Source organism: Zea mays, chromosome 3, assembly GCF_902167145.1.
Source record: "Zea mays cultivar B73 chromosome 3, Zm-B73-REFERENCE-NAM-5.0, whole genome shotgun sequence".
Classification (NCBI taxonomy): Eukaryota; Viridiplantae; Streptophyta; class Magnoliopsida; order Poales; family Poaceae; genus Zea; species Zea mays.
In genome coordinates, this window is record NC_050098.1 from 159,089,678 (window position 1) to 159,102,398 (window position 12,721).

Consider the following 12,721-nt stretch of genomic DNA (forward strand, 5'->3'; position numbering starts at 1 on the left):
ATTCACCTTTGCCTCAAGTGCCCATTTGCTTTGGAAGTGTGGGAGTTAGTTAGGTCGTGGACCAATAATCTGATCATGTCGCCCAGCTCAGATATTCAGAGCTTTGATTCATGGTGGGCTGCTGTGCTCCAAAACAAATCGAAAGAAGATCAACTCACTGTTTCGGGTTTGCTTATGTACTTCACCTGGAATATTTGGAAGGAGCGGAATCGGCGTATTTTTGAGGGCAAGCAAGCATCGACACAAGTGGTCTTTCATCTGGCCAAACAAGAAATGGCGTTGAGACGAGCTGCAGTTGGGCATCCATGTGTAGTGTAATGTCTTCTCTTTTTTGGATTGTGTTTGAGTGTTTTTCGTTATATGTAATAGCAACTTTTTAAGACTCTTGTTTCCCTTCTCTCCTTAAATGAAATAGCAGAGCTCCTGCACTAAGTTTTCAAAAAAAAAAACACTTTCATACAAGTGGGTTGCCTCCAAGGCAGTTTCTATACTTACAAGTTAGAAAATATCCTCATATGGGTACTAAGGAGCTGCAGCTTGGGTTGCAAGATGAGCACGAGTGCATAATTGGCTATGATACAGTCTGGAAAGGAAAAGAAAAGGCTTTGGCTGAATTGTATGATTCATGCCAAGAGAGTTTTCAGCTGTTGTACAATTGGAGGTCAGGGGTCACGAAGGTTTTCGGTAGACCATGGCTTGGCAGACAGCAGACTACTACTAGCAACAAAATCAGTCATTAAATCGATCCGATCGGTTCACATCCCGCGAGATAATCCATGGCTGGGTGCTAGGGTTTACGGCTTCCTCCATTCGCACGCACCCCTGGGCGCTGCGGGCTCGCGGAGCAGGATCGATCAGTTCGGTAAGGACACAGATCCTCGTTTCTTTCCCATTCCTTATTCGCGTCTGATGGAACGCCTAGGCTAGGCTCTGCCGCGCTGAGTTCGCTTAAATCCCAATTGGAATCAGCGGCGCAAGCGCAATGCTTGCCTCTGACCTTGGTTCTTCCGGCGCAGGATGGAGGATGGGGAGACGGAGGAGGCGCAGCGGGACGCGATCACGGCGAGGATGCGGGCCCAGGACTACGCGGGCGCGAGGGCGCTGCTGCTGCGGACGCTTCAGACGAACCCCAGGCTGGAGGGTGCCCTGGAGATGCTCCCGGTGCTCGAGGTCCTCTGCTGCGCCGCCGCCGGCCGTGGGGGCGTGGACTGGTACAGAGTCCTCCAGGTGCTGCCTGTGGATGACGCCGCCAGGATCGAGGCGCGCTACAAGAGCATCGTGGCCCAGGTGGAGCCGGCCATGGGGGCTCTGCCCGGCGCCGAATTGGCCCTCAAGCTCGTCGACGAGGCTTACGCGGTGCTGTCTGATCCAGAGAAGCGAGAGGGGTTTGATTCGAGCAACGTTTTCACCCGGTTCGTTCGGTCCGGTGTCGTTGATGCTCCACCGCCCGGTGGCACACTCGTCCGTCCTGACAGGGTGAGCAGCCTTCACACAAACAAGATTATGGCGTTAAATGGTACGAGCAATGCAGTCTCGCGTACCAACCACGCCGACAGGCCATGCTTTGATGGAAGGGATTCCCGTCTTTCAAATGTGGCGAGTTCATCCGGGACTAAGAGGATGGATCCTTGCTTTCTTGCTGATGACGGTGAGTTGCAGTCACCTGATGGCACTCATGTTAACAAGGGGCAAAAGAGTGTCAGTGAAAAGGATGTTTATTGCATGTCTCCCTCACAGGAAAACTGGGATACCTGCTTTGATGATCCATCACATGCTAAGGAAGAAGATTTGGATGCCTGCTTTGATGATCCATCTGGTACCAAAGAAGGTGAGCTATGCAGTAGCAAGTCGTATGAATACCATAATTTTGAAGAAGATCGAGCGATCGAGAATTTTGCTCCTGGCCAGGTTTGGGCAGCATATGACTGGGGGAGGTTTCCTCGTAGATATGCACTGATTGTTAAAGTACTGACGGATAAAATGCAGTTGTATGTCTCATGGTTCATGCCCTGTCCGCAAACTCCTGAAGAGAAGAAATGGTCCCTTGTGGGGTTGCCATTGGTTTGTGGAACTTTCGTTGCAGATGAACACCGAATCTCGTTAACATGTCCAACTATGTTCTGTCACCAAATTTCCAACAACAACATGAATCAAGATCTTGAAGTGTATCCACAGGAAGGTGAAATATGGGCCATTTATAGAAATTGGGATATCGGATGGTACACTGATCCTAGGATGTGGAAGAATAGTGACTTCTCTATTGTTGAAATTCTTACTAGCTATTCTAATGAATCAGGTTACACTGTTGCACATTTGACAAAGGTGGATGGTTATGGAAGTGTTTTCCAGAGGCATTTTAAGAGTGGAACAGAACATTTGTTACACATACATGGTCAAAATCTTATCATGTTTTCTCACAGGATCCCTTCTTTCAAATTTACTCATGATGCTGGAACTATGTTCGAGCTTGATCATTCTGCAGTTCCAGAAAAAATGCACCAAAAAAATACATCTGCGTGTATTTCTCATTTGTCTGAGCTTTCAGGTTTACCTGATGACACAGATGGCTTCCCTGAAACTGCTGTTGCACAATTCTCAAATCCTTCAGCAACAAGCAAAATGGAAGCAGGTTCCCCGACGCAAGCCATGATGAGCTACAATACCAAGTGGTTTCCCAAGGATTTTCTAGAGGGCCAAATATGGGCTGTATTTGATTCTCGGGACCGGATGCCTAGGTCTTATGTCAGGATAATCCATGTGGTTTCATCTACTTCAGTTTTTGTATTGAAGTTGGAACCTCACCCTATGCTTAATGAAGAGATACAGTGGGTTGAAGATGGTCTACCGGTTGCTTCTGGAGTATTTCGCGCTGGTACTGAAACTACTTACAAGGATATCTGGGAATTCTCACACCCTGTAGAGTGTGACTGGAGTGCAAAAAGATCTTTTTACCGTATATTCCCCCAAAAGGGGGAAATATGGGCAATGCTAAAAAATTGGAGGATCACCTTGAATACCACTGACATTGACAAATGTGAACCTCGCATGGTTGAGATCCTCTCGGAATACTCTGATGAAAATGGAGTAAATGTTTGCAGCTTGGCTCGGGTAAAAGGTTGCTTTACCTTTTTTCATAGGGTAGCAGTGGAGGATTTCTGTTTGACAAGGTGGATTCCAAGGTCTGAAATGCTCAGCTTTTCCCACCGTGTTCCTGCTTTTGACATTGTTGACATCAAAGATCATGATATACCACAAGGGTCATGGTATCTGGAACCAAGTGCCCTTCCTACAAGGATCATACATTAACACATGTATAGTAGCAGAAGTAGCCATAGCCCTATTGTAATGAACTAATGACTCCACCCTTCTCTATCCCTCCATTTTGAATTGTTCTACTTATCTCCATTAATCATCTTGTACTTACTGACTCATTTGTGAAGAGAACTGTTTGATCAACTCTTCAAAATTCCCATGTATGACCAATTGCAGATCAGGTCTGACAAGTGTTAAAATTTGGAAATGAACTCTTTTACCATGAAATACAAAACGAGAAAGTAACGTAACTTAAAGTAAGGTTTACTGCATCTGTATTTGAGATTTGACCGCTGCCATCGACTGCCAATTGGTGCTGCTACAGGCTCCCTGGTTAGTATTATATGTTGTTCAGCCCTTAATGTTCTTTTAGTTGCTTCACAATGAGCATGTGTGATATCAGTGTACCGGAAGTATCGGAAGTATGAGCTCTGACACCGTAGAGTATGCAATCACCAACTTCATTCCTGATTAATATTTAGGTGTTGTTTGGTTCACGAAATGTAACGTAAATCACAACAGTAATGATTTACACTCGAGTACCACCGGCAATAAGTTTGAATAGGCCGGTAGCAATTTTTAGTGTGGTATCTGATTACGGATTTAAACAAACATGGTTTAACGTTATCAGTTACCCATTATATTACAAATATGTGAACCAAACGATAACTTAATGTAATCGAATGTTAATGTAAATGATCTCTTTATTGGATCTGCCGACACTACAGTACCGTTGAAAAATGAAACACACAATCGTCAACCAATGATGCGTTTTGGTGTTCCTTGTGGCAGGTTGTCCAAATTATCGTTTTTGCTTGTCACTGCTCTGGAGAGGTGATTTGTCTTGATATCAGAATATGATGTTTGCAGACAGAGAAAAAAAAAGGACGATTATTCTGTAGTCTAGTGATCTAGTCACCCTCTTAAGCTGTTTAAAGGCCCATGAAACAAGAGGATGATGTCTTCTGTAGTCACCCTCTTGAACTGTTTGGAAGTCCGATCCGTATCAGCACAGTACCAATCAAGTAGACTTTCTGGATACACTGGATACTCCTTTTTTTTGTTATTTGGATATCTTGTAATGCTTGTTAGGTACTTGATTTCTGTGCTTACCTTAAGCTTGCCCTATAAACTCATGCATATGTCAGCATTGTGAAGTTTGAAGTTCCAATACAAAAAAATACTGAATTTCGTTCAATTATTGCGTGCTGGATATCTTTTTCCCTGGCTCCAGCCTTGTGATGTAGGCAGCTTAGAATAGAATTAGACGATACCTTTGGTATTAATGTACCTTTTTTTCAGTCTGACTTTTTGGTCTGCACTTGTACATCCTATTGTCAAGCGTAGTACGCAACTAGAACTAGTTTCCTGTAACTTTAAATGCGTACTGGTTTAACTTACTGTTTTCCCCATTTTTTCAGACGACCTCACCGGCTGATTGCTTGTTGAGCGAGCATAGTCTGTGTATTTTTCTTGTGCTCAAGTGCAACTGTTTTTAAGTGTTTTTCGCATTCAAATACGATACTTTTTTTCTGCCTCCCAAGTGGATCTAAGAAACTTAAGAACGATTCTTTGTTTGAGCAAGAGACTTGAAACATTCTGTGGTATCCACAAGCAACAATGAGCTTATTTCCAACACCAGATGTCAACGTCACACCTAAATTATGCTGAGAATCGCATATCATCACTTTGTAAACTACACGTTGCTAGTGATGCTCGAAGTGGATGTTATTGACCTTGCTGATGTTGGAACATGAAAAATGCAATCTTGGCGAGTAGCGTGCGTATAAAGAGTAGTTGGTGGGCAGAGTCATGTCATGTCCCCTTTTTTTTACATGGAATTTGCAGCATATTCTGAATTTTCCTTTTGGTACTCTATGCCTTCAGCTATTTATGGTGATTTGCTGTGTATGTTTTTAACAATCTAGATGCTAACAATTTTCAAAGTTTTTAGGTAGCGTACTGTCGGTGTGCCCTTAAAAATGGGCGCAAGTACAAAAGACAACGATAGCTGCTTATCCAATCAGGGTGTATCTCTGTCTAGTGTATAGCGTCAGTCAGGGTTCAGTCTTTTGACATCCTTGTTTTTTGGAGATTCTAGGCCATTTGGTTTTCAGTTTCCTTCCATGTTTCCAGAATAAAATTTTCCGCTGGATTGCATTGAGCCATTAAGATGGATTTTCAGTGGTTTCTGTATATGTCTAAATCCCCCCCTTTGTCATATCTTCTCTCCATCGTACTTTCAGTATTGGTTAACACTGAATGCATGCCAGCTATGATCTTGGGATTTTGCTTTTTTTAATTCTGGTCTTCTCGGGTTTGGGAGATTGATGGTTCTTCTTTGCCTACCGTTTAAAGAACAGTATCACGGTGTCTCTTATCCTGGCCTTTTTGTTGTAAGTTTGAAGGATGGAGCATTATAGTGTATATGGCCAACCATTCCATGCTAACAGAGAATAGTTAAAGACACTAGATAAAATATGTAGCAAAAACTACATACTATATAGGTGTGCCTAAAGAGCAATTCGTTATTCTCAGTATCAACTCTACCTAGTACATTTTAAAATCATCACGCTATAAGGTGCCAAGAACTGGAACCTTCTCTTTTTTTTCCCCCCGTGTGTGAAATATGCATAGCTGCAGGAGGATTTCCTTGCAGAAACTTCAAAAGTTCCGAAAATGTGGATTCTGGAGAGGTCCTGACTGTGTGTTTTGTTGTTCCAATGTCACATTCCACCGTCCATGACGACCATTTTAGACTTCGGAAACCTTTCTCTCTCTCTCTCTCTTTTACTTTTCGCACTGCAAGTAACCTCCCCTGATGTGGTGATTTCTTAATCTGTTACTGTAACAGTGAAAACAAAGAAGGGGGAGGAATCCAATACATGGTGGGCCCCTCCTTCATTTGTAAAATGGCACTAGCCTCCAAGACAAGTGACATCATACATACATGTAAATCCTAGTCATCCAATGAAACTATGGAAGTGAATGACCATGCCACACTGTGCCTGGGCTGGGTGGGTCTTTGGAAAGGAGATCCCTCAGCAAATAAGCCTGATTGCTGGAGTTCACCTTCCTACACCTAACCTCATTCACAAGTGCCTAAAATATATCAGACCTCTCAAAGCGTGGTCTCAACAAGTAACTGTTGTGACATGGGATCCTCTCTCTCTCTCTCTCTCCATGTCTAGAATAGCTAGTATAAAAAGGAGAAGCCTTGGGTGCTGTCGCCGGACAGGAAAGGGAGGGGGAGCTCAAGCATCAAGAAGAGCCCACGCGCACGCCGCCATGGACATGGAGCTGGAGCACGGAGGGAATGAAGACGACAGGGGGAGTGAGTCCTCCTCCTCCTCCTCCAAGCGGAGCTTCGGCGCCTCGTCGGACGCAACCGTCAGCAGCACGCCAAGCAAGCTACAGGCTCTGAGGTTTGCGGAAGATCTCTCCCTCCCATCGGTACGCGCTCTCCCTTTCTTCCTCATCATTGCCAGCAAGCTGATCAGCGCCAAGAAATGAGAACTCCGCAATGGCTTGCATGTCGTTGGGTTCTTGAAACCCAGCTGCGACTATCAATCACTCTGCTAGCGACTCTGTCTTTCTGCCGGAGCAGGACTCTGTGCTCTCTCCTTCCTGCCTCGTTGAGGATATGATGCTAGCCTTTGCTGTTCAGGCTTCAGTGGTAGTGTCGTAGCACAGTAAAGTCACTCCATCCTTCACCGCATTTCGACAGACAGTCTCCATCTCCACACGTTCAGTGTCCGTTGTTCCACTGCACACATCGAGGGAGAAGAGGAAGAGAGAGATGCTGGAGCCTGGCTGCTGGTTTGATCTCCTTGGATTCTCAAAAGGGACCCGGTCGCTTTTTGCCCTCCCAGTCCGGCTTTTAGCGTAAAGGTGAGAAGTCCAGCCCCTGTTACTGTTAGTGGCTTAGTGCCAATCCGCCAAACAACTCCAGTGCAGGGAGCAAGTTTGCTTCCCTGTCTGTCTGTCTGTCTCTCTTTCTTTCTACTGTAGTATCTTTTAACTTGCTCTGATGATCCTGGAGATGAGAATCTGTGAGCTACACATTATTGTTCTTGTCCACATGCAAATCAATGGCAGTAACTTGTTGGCAAGACCAAGAGACTGAATCTGCTGGTAGCAGACACCGGGCACGCATGCAGCGCCTGTAGCCTGTTTCTTGCGCCGCTCTATGCAATGCAATGCAATGCTATGCTATTGCAGCCACTTGTTTGTTGCGCCGTTCTCGGCCACAGCTGATGAGCTGTTATTAGCTGTTGGCTGTTGCCGGGAGAGAGCTCGAGCTGCTTGTCTGGCGGCCAGGAGCCCATAACGAAGGTGAAAGTGAAACCGTCTGTCTTTGACCGGTGAGCATGCCAGGCAGTAGACGAATAGGCTAAGGCACGAGCAGGTTCACTGTACAGGCAGCCGCCATGCCTGATGAATGCTCCTCGTTTATAACCCCCTCACCAACTACGCTTGCACACGCTTCCTTTGACCTGATAATAATAAATTAATTAAGCGCACACGCTTCTCCTTCTCATCCCAACATCATATGATATACTGGCGGGCGTTCCTGCCTGCATGTGCAGTGTGTGTTTTTGACCATTATATTTGACTCAGTCATTTACAGTATTTCACCATCATCAGTTAGCTAGCTGCTATGACCGAACATTATATTTCTTAATCTCTAGAATTCCTCCTGCACGAGTTTAATCTGTATGGGAATGGGACTAGATCTCCGGAGGAGTCTTTGCATTGGCCTGTTGCCTGATCAGAGAAGATCGCAACGGTAAGATGCCATGCGATGCGACTAGTATTCATCTACTATATATAATATAATGCAAGTGGCTTGCGTAGCTGATAGATTAGCACGCACGGCATATGCTGCTATATACTACTACCTCCGTTATCGTTCTTGTTCCTTGTTCGTTAGTTTATTTTTAAACTAAAACGTGACAAATAAAAAAGAACGAATGGAGTATATATAATACCGCTAGCTGCCTAGCTGGTGGCTGCCTGTGGCTGTGTAGGATTAGATTATTAGAACAATCTGCATTAGGGTTCAAGAGTGGCAGCAGCTAGCCATGTGACTTTTGGAGAGGAACATATGCATCTCTTCCCTCCTAGCTTCCCTGTGCTACGTACGAATATATTCCCCTCAACTATATACAATGAACTCTAGCCGTACGTACGTCCTGATCGATCAGTGGAAGGTGGGATTAATATACTCTTTACTTTTTACTCTATTTATCTGTCTATAAAGATTAAACTCTATATATAACATTTCATTCGAACAGACTCTTAAACATGTAAGTTAGTTTAACTGGCGAGAGTTGCTAGCCAAATTTAGCTAGTGAGAGGGTCAATTTAAAGAGCCGGATAGCTTGGCAAGTTAAACGGATAGTCTGTTGAAGAGCTATTTTGCTATTAAATAGCTAAAATTTAACTTGACAAGCCATTTATCCAGTCTCTTGGAGATGCTCTTAATTAACTAGCTTTTTATTAATTACGTATAGGCTAGTTTTGTTTTGTTTTGTTTTTTTAGAAAACGGAACGTGTGTTTTATTTCGAGAGAAGCAACATTTTCTTTTATTCATTACGCGCGTAGAGGCAATGCGGATGCGAATGAATGAATGATGCGTCGCTGGAACCATGCATGCGCAGGTGCAGGTGGTGGTGATGAGCGCCAACATGGGTTGCTCGCACTGCCGGCAGCGGGTCGCCGACGTCGTCTCCAAGATGAACGGTGAGCGCCTACATGCAGAGTTTTTCCATCACCAGGACAAATCATTCCATGTATGCATGCATGTCCGTAATGATGCGTGTACATTTACCAACAGCTACTAGCAGTGTGCTAACCAATGCATCGCTGTCCTTCCTTCTTCATCCTTCTTGCGCATCTATCCATGCCTGCCTGCCTGCCTGCCTGCTCTGCTCTGCTCATCAGCTAGTCAGCTCATGTCTGTGCTCGGCTGCTCGTGTCCGTCCATTCCATCAGCAGGGCTGCTGGACTACATGGTGGACTTCGGGAAGAAGGAGGTGACGGTGCGCGGGAAGGTGGCGCACACCAAGAACAAGAGGAAGCACAGGAAGGCACTGCTGGGTGCTCCAGCAGGTTGGGACGACGCCAGATCGGCGGCGGCCGCGTCGTCGTCTTCGCCCGGCGGCCATGCCAGGACGACGCTGTCATGGTTTTTGGGATGCTACGGCTCATGACCACCACACCATAGTCCATAGCTAGTATATATAAGTCTCCGCATAGATATAGTATCATCATATATACTGCTGTATGTATGTATGTGCTTGTTATGTTCATATATAACTAGTAGCAGCTGCATATATAGTTTGTAATGATAGTAATAATCTATTGATTTCCATTGCTTTCTTTCTTTTTCATTCCGAATAATGTATCGTTCATGCATGTTATGTATGCAGCAACCAGCCATGCCCATACATACATATATATCAGTGAACAGTGCTGACAGTCTTCAGAGTCTTATAGGACGACAACTGGGGTACCCACCATAGATAACCATTGATCGATGAGGCAGCATCAGGCGTGTTCGTTCAGATCGATTCATTCTGCTAGCGGCAGCGGTAGGCCCTAGCTAGCACGCCGGAATAACCGGATCCGTGCTGGGGACGCGCCGGGCTCCGGGGTGACGACGCCTCGGAGAGTTCCCATGCCATGGACCTGTGTCGCAGTTGCAGTGACTGACAGACAAGGCGAGAAGAGCAGAGCATCAGAGTTAGCTGACTGCTGCCTGGTCGCCTCCTGAATATTCTCCCCTCACGTGGCGCTGCTTGTGAAGCTGTAGCCACTTTGTCTGATGAGACGCGAGCAGAGACAGGCAGGCAGCGTCTGAACTGGAAAGCCTCGGCTGAGTGAGAGCTGCGCATTATTGTGAACGCGGCACTCAGTTCCATGAACACTGTCATGCCAAAATATAGTCTAATTGTACATTAGTTGGACTTAATATATTCGTCATATGGATTATACGCTGCTTATGCAATTGTTTTATAAATAGTTCATGTTTTAGTTCTTAGTCCGGTGGATGAAACACCCTCCCAGGCTCCCAGTAGCATGGCCACATAGGCCACCGGAAGAGTCTGTTGTACTCCTTCCTCAATTCGAAACCAAATATACATCTTGTTTCTCGAAAAACTAAACTTTTAAAGTTTAACTAGAAATATAGAAAATAAAACCTATATATATATATATATATATATATATATATATATATATATATATATATATATATATATATATTTCAAACAAATCTGTTGTAAAAAAACATGGTTAATCTAATTACACTTAGTATACACTATAAATGTTAGTATATGTTTGTATAAATTTAGTCAAACATTAAAGGATTTGACTTACTGAAAAGTATGATGTGTGTTTATTGTGGGACGAACGAAATACATCATTTGAGTTGCAGCAGGACCCCTCAAACTCGAGGAGGAAAACAAAAGGAGGGAGTGGGTTTTGGATGAACAGAGCTGGGAGTAGGTTCAGATTCAGTCGGTAAAAGCACGGACCAAGAACCGGTTGTTAATCATAGCAGGGAGAGTGAGACCGGGAGAGGGACCAAGAACCGATCGCTGAGAGGGCTGAGGCGAGGTGCCTTTTCAGGAAGACAGAAAAGCTCAACGCACGCACTAGCAATAGCATAAGCGATACAGAGTGATCCAGCCAGAGCAAGCCCCAAACCCTGGACCTGGAGCCACGCCACGGCTCAACGTTTCAGACCAGAGCAGCAGAAGTATGTCTTGTACTGCAATAATCTGATGTATGTATGCCAATGTCGTACTGAATGCACCGCTACCTGAAGTTCTGAATGCGTGCACGCATGTCTTGTACTTCTCACTCTTCACTCAGTCCACAGCGATCGAAGCCAACCGAAGCGTGCCAGTTCCCGTCGGCGAGGCCCCCTCCCCCTCAGAGCTTATCGGCGATCCTGCACACGGCGTCGGCGACCCTGTCCATGGCGCGGAGGAGCGCCGCCCGCTGCTCCCTGTCGGCGTCCCACCAGCTCCTGTGCGCCTCCAGCTGCTGCGCCAGCGCCCGGTTGCCCCTCTCCAGGGCCTCGACCACCTGCTTCCCGATGCTGGCCGTGGCCGTGCCCTCCGCCTGATCCGCCACGAACGTCGCGTCGCTGTCCTTGAAGCCGCCGTCGTGTTGCGACGACGTCGAGTTCTTGTCCGACGCCGCCGCGCCCGCCTTCTTCTGATCACTCTCTGTCACTGCCGCGAAGAACTTATGGCGATTAATTTCACAGAACTAACAAGTACATTGTGGTGTCATAAAGCTACAGCCTATGCTGACAATTTCACAATGCAAACCTCTAACAGTTTTTAACCATAGTGACAAATGCATACGAATTTCAATAAAAGAAATGTTTGGATCATTGAAATTAAATTTCATTCTAATAATAGTAATTTAGGTATATATCAATTAATCTAATTCGGTTTGATTCATTAAAAATAAATTTCCGGCGCACCTGGACCAGAGCATTCGTGTTCAGAAGTGGCAGGAGGGGGCTCGTACTTCCTCACTGCATGCAAAGCAAACATATGAATGTGATCAGCTCATGCCATCCATGTCCCGACTCACGAGTCACGACGCGCGCCTATATTCGTTCACGTGCACATAGTACGAGTACTGACCTGATATAGGCATGACCATGATGGGCGGCTGCCGGTACACCCCTTCCGGCTCCCCGTCGCCGAAGTCCGGCGGCAGCACGGCCGCGGCGGCGGCGTCCTCGCCGGCGGACGCGCCGCAGACGAGCGCGTCGTACACCTCGCGGTCGAAGGACGACGGCAGCTGCCTGGCGCGCCGCTGGTCGCCGCGCATGTCCCAGAACGACTCGTGCTGCGCGGCGCCGGCGCCGGCGCCGGCGATGGCCTTCCCCTCCCACGCGACGATCTTCTTCAGGTCCCACGACAGGTTGCCCCACCGCTTCCGGCACTGCATGGGCCCGCGCTCCACTCCGTGGCGCCGGCAGTAGGCCGACACCGCCGCCCACTTGGGCCGCGGCCGCACCGCCGGCAGCTGCACGCCGCGCCGCTCCATGGCGCGCCTCGCCTGGATCAGGACCAGCGTCTCGTGCCGCGTCCACCGCGGCAGCCGCGACCGTGGCGTGGAGGCGGCCGCGGCGGCCTCCACCGGCGGTGAATTCTCGTTGGCAGACATCGTGCGCCGTCGACGTCAGCCGCGGCTGGGATTTATTTTCTGAGCCTTCCAATCGACATCAAAGCTTGCTTTTTTCGGCAGTGAGCAAGATTTTGCAAGAATTGAATATGGTACAGCAAATGCAATCTTGTTTAGTGGTATCACATATCCATCAGACGATTAGCAAGCAGTTTTTAATTGCTGCCAGTTAGCAACTAGTAACGGTTAAAA

At 46.6% G+C, this 12,721-nt stretch overlaps 3 protein-coding genes across 6 annotated transcripts; 2 read left to right on the forward strand and 1 right to left on the reverse strand.

The window, feature by feature from the left end:
* Positions 1 to 438: 438 nt before the first annotated feature.
* LOC103650816 (DNAJ heat shock N-terminal domain-containing protein) lies at positions 439 to 3,569 on the forward strand. 2 transcript variants are annotated; one of them, XM_020550379.3, is made up of 3 exons: positions 469 to 862; positions 1,017 to 1,648; positions 1,738 to 3,569. In XM_020550379.3, the coding sequence occupies exons 2-3, from the start codon at positions 1,018 to 1,020 to the stop codon at positions 1,758 to 1,760; spliced, it is 654 nt and encodes a 217-aa protein (XP_020405968.1). In that variant the 5' UTR covers positions 469 to 862; position 1,017; the 3' UTR covers positions 1,761 to 3,569. The 2 variants fall into 2 exon arrangements, with proteins under 2 accessions (XP_008674621.1, XP_020405968.1); XM_008676399.3 differs by having other exon boundaries at positions 439 to 862; positions 1,017 to 3,569.
* A 2,857-nt stretch (positions 3,570 to 6,426) lies between these two features.
* Positions 6,427 to 9,796, forward strand: LOC100276232 (Heavy metal transport/detoxification superfamily protein). Of its 3 annotated transcripts, none has more exons than XM_035965782.1 (3): positions 6,427 to 6,765; positions 8,977 to 9,108; positions 9,260 to 9,796. In XM_035965782.1, the coding sequence occupies exons 1-3, from the start codon at positions 6,496 to 6,498 to the stop codon at positions 9,353 to 9,355; spliced, it is 498 nt and encodes a 165-aa protein (XP_035821675.1). In that variant the 5' UTR covers positions 6,427 to 6,495; the 3' UTR covers positions 9,356 to 9,796. The 3 variants fall into 3 exon arrangements, with proteins under 3 accessions (XP_035821675.1, XP_008672582.2, NP_001143542.1); XM_008674360.4 differs by having other exon boundaries at positions 6,435 to 6,765; positions 8,977 to 9,058; positions 9,311 to 9,796; NM_001150070.2 differs by having other exon boundaries at positions 6,549 to 6,765; positions 8,977 to 9,058; positions 9,314 to 9,701.
* A 1,458-nt stretch (positions 9,797 to 11,254) lies between these two features.
* LOCLOC103650817 (uncharacterized LOC103650817) lies at positions 11,255 to 12,511 on the reverse strand. The gene is made up of 3 exons (NM_001301438.1): positions 11,983 to 12,511; positions 11,817 to 11,870; positions 11,255 to 11,559 (listed from the first exon to the last, which is right to left on the reverse strand). Exons 1-3 carry the CDS (start codon positions 12,509 to 12,511, stop codon positions 11,255 to 11,257), a joined length of 888 nt encoding a protein of 295 aa, NP_001288367.1.
* Positions 12,512 to 12,721: the final 210 nt, after the last annotated feature.